Source organism: Engraulis encrasicolus, chromosome 7 (genome assembly GCF_034702125.1).
Source record: "Engraulis encrasicolus isolate BLACKSEA-1 chromosome 7, IST_EnEncr_1.0, whole genome shotgun sequence".
In the NCBI taxonomy this organism is placed as follows: domain Eukaryota; kingdom Metazoa; phylum Chordata; class Actinopteri; order Clupeiformes; family Engraulidae; genus Engraulis; species Engraulis encrasicolus.
The window spans coordinates 13,104,551-13,107,050 of NC_085863.1; the positions used below are offsets into that span (position 1 = coordinate 13,104,551).

Here is a 2,500-nt window from a genome sequence, read left to right on the forward strand (position 1 = left end):
AGGTGGGCCAGAGGGATGTGGAGACTGAGGTGTGTGTGTGTGTGTGTGTGTGTGTGTGTGTGTGTGTGTGTGTGTGTGTGTGTGTGTGTGTTTTAACATATGTGTGTGTGTTGCTCTCCAGGTGGGCCAGAGGGACGTGGAGACTGAGGTGTGTGTGTGTGTGCGTGTGTGTGTCTACGTGTGTGTTAACGTGTGTGTGTGTGTGTTGCTCTCAAGGTGGGCCAGAGGGATGTGGAGACGGAGAAGCGCCTGAGGAAGGACCTGAAGAGGACCAAGGTGCTGCTGGCCGACGCCCAGATCATGCTGGACCACCTGAAGAACAACGCCCCCAGCAAGAGGGAGATCACGCAACTCAAGAACCAGGTGTGTGTGTGTGTGTGTGTGTGTGTGTGTGTGTGTTTGTAGGTGTGTGTGTGTGTGTGTGTGTAAAGCGCCTAGCAAGAGGGAGATCTCGCAACTCAAGAACCAGGTGTGTGTGTGTGTGTGTGTGTGTGTGTTTGTAGGTGTGTGTGTGTGTGTGTAAAGCGCCTAGCAAGAGGGAGATCTCGCAACTCAAGAACCAGGTGTGTGTGTGTGTGTGTGTTTGTAGGTGTGTGTGTGTGTGTAAAGCGCCTAGCAAGAGGGAGATCTGGCAACTCAAGAACCAGGTGTGAGTGTGTGAGTGTGTGAGTGTGTGAGTGTGTGAGTGTGTGAGTGTGTGAGTGTGTGAGTGTGTGTGTGTGTGTGTGTGTGTGTGTGAGAGTGTGTGTGTGTGTGTGTGTGTAAGCACCCAGCAAGAGGGAGATATCGCAACTCAAGAACCAGGTGTGTGTGTGTGTGTGTGTGTGTGTGTGTGTGTGTGTGTGTGTGTGTGTGTGTGTGTGTGTGTGTGTGTGTGTAGTGTGTAGTGTGTAGTGTGTGTAGTGTGTGTAGTGTGTGTAGGTGTGTGTGAGTGTGTGTGTGTGTGTAAGCACCCAGCAAGAGGGAGATATTGCAACTCAAGAACCAGGTCTTTGTGCGTGTGCGTGTGCGTGTGCGTGTGCGTGTGCGTGTGCGTGTGCGTGTGCGTGTGTGTGTGCGTGTGTGTGTCATTTACCCCGGAAACAAGTTGATTCTCATCTGACCTCTTGACCTCTGCCCTCTGCCCCTGCCCAGCTGGAAGAGTCAGAGTTCACGTGTGCGGCGGCAGTGAAGGCCCGCAAGTCCATGGAGCTGGAGATCGAGGACCTGCACATCCAGATGGAGGACATGTCTAAAGCCAGGATCTCGGTCAGTTACAAACACACACACACACACACACACACACACACACACACACACACACACACACACACACACACACACACACACACACACACACGATATTATGTCTAAAGCCAGGATATCGGTCAGTTACTAACTATTATTATTACATTATAATATATTACATATTATGATATTATTACTAACTATGATATAACATGATATAATGTCTAAAGCCAGGATATCGGTCAGTTACTAATTATCATATATTGTGATATATATTGTCCAAAGCCTGGATGTCAGTGATCCATAGCTCTCTGATTTGGACAGATTTCAGTTGTACATATATTCTATATTCTATAGATTTGGACAGATTTCAGTTGTACATATATTCTATATTCTATAGCTTTGCATTGAAGTGATTCTGTAGCTGCAGATCAGGTGTGGTGGCCATAAGGAAGGTTGTGATGTGCGGTGCACAGCAGGGCTTGACACTGACACATGCGAACCGGCCAAATGCTGGTAAAACTTGGCTGTGGCTAGTAACAATTTCAGTCTCACTAGCCATTTTGACAGGTAACTTATTCTTTGATATGACAAATCACAGTAATTCTTGGGTTGCAGCTGACGTCATAGTGCTGCCCCCTGGTGGTGATCTACCGCTGCTGGTGGACAACCTGGGCTTGGAGCCATTGAAACTAGGGGTGGGCGATATGACGATATTATATCGTGAATCGCGATATTGAGTAAAATATCGTCTCGAATCTGCCAAAGTGGAGAAATCGTATAGATCGTCTTGCAGTGAGGATATTTATTATCAGTATCAGAGTGACGTTTTCTCACTTGTGTTGTTGTCTTCACTTTATTCTTTACATTATTGTATTCCAATTGTACACTTTATGAGAGTATCATCAGTGTGTTAACATTTTATTGACTGCAAATTACAAATTGCAAGTATATGAAAGTTGTTTTTTGTTGTTTTTATTTTTTGGATGGAAGATCGTGATAAAAAAATCGAAATCGTGATTTCATGTTAAAATATCGTGATACAACTTTTTTGCCATATCGCCCACCCCTAATTGAAACCCATTCAAAACTTCATTTTTTCGATCTGACACAGAATATTTTTAATTATACCTAAAGACACACCATGGGACTTGTTTAAAAGCTGAGAACCTCAGCTTTCCATAACTGAAAGCGGTATTTTCCTAGCATCTACCAATCCGAAGGTAGCCCACTTTAAGTGCGGAATTACTTTTCTAAAGATAGCGTTTTGTTT

General features: G+C 45.1%; 1 protein-coding gene across 1 annotated transcript in view; it reads left to right on the forward strand.

Moving 5' to 3' along the window:
- The window catches only part of LOC134452474 (unconventional myosin-XVIIIa-like), a 177,800-nt gene that overhangs the window by 142,400 nt on the left and 32,900 nt on the right, over nucleotides 1–2,500 (forward strand). Inside the window, exons 34-35 of the mRNA XM_063202880.1 lie at nucleotides 217–363; nucleotides 1,135–1,248. Of these exons, the coding sequence (XP_063058950.1) occupies nucleotides 217–363; nucleotides 1,135–1,248 (261 nt within the window). The remainder of the gene's footprint in view (nucleotides 1–216; nucleotides 364–1,134; nucleotides 1,249–2,500) is intronic.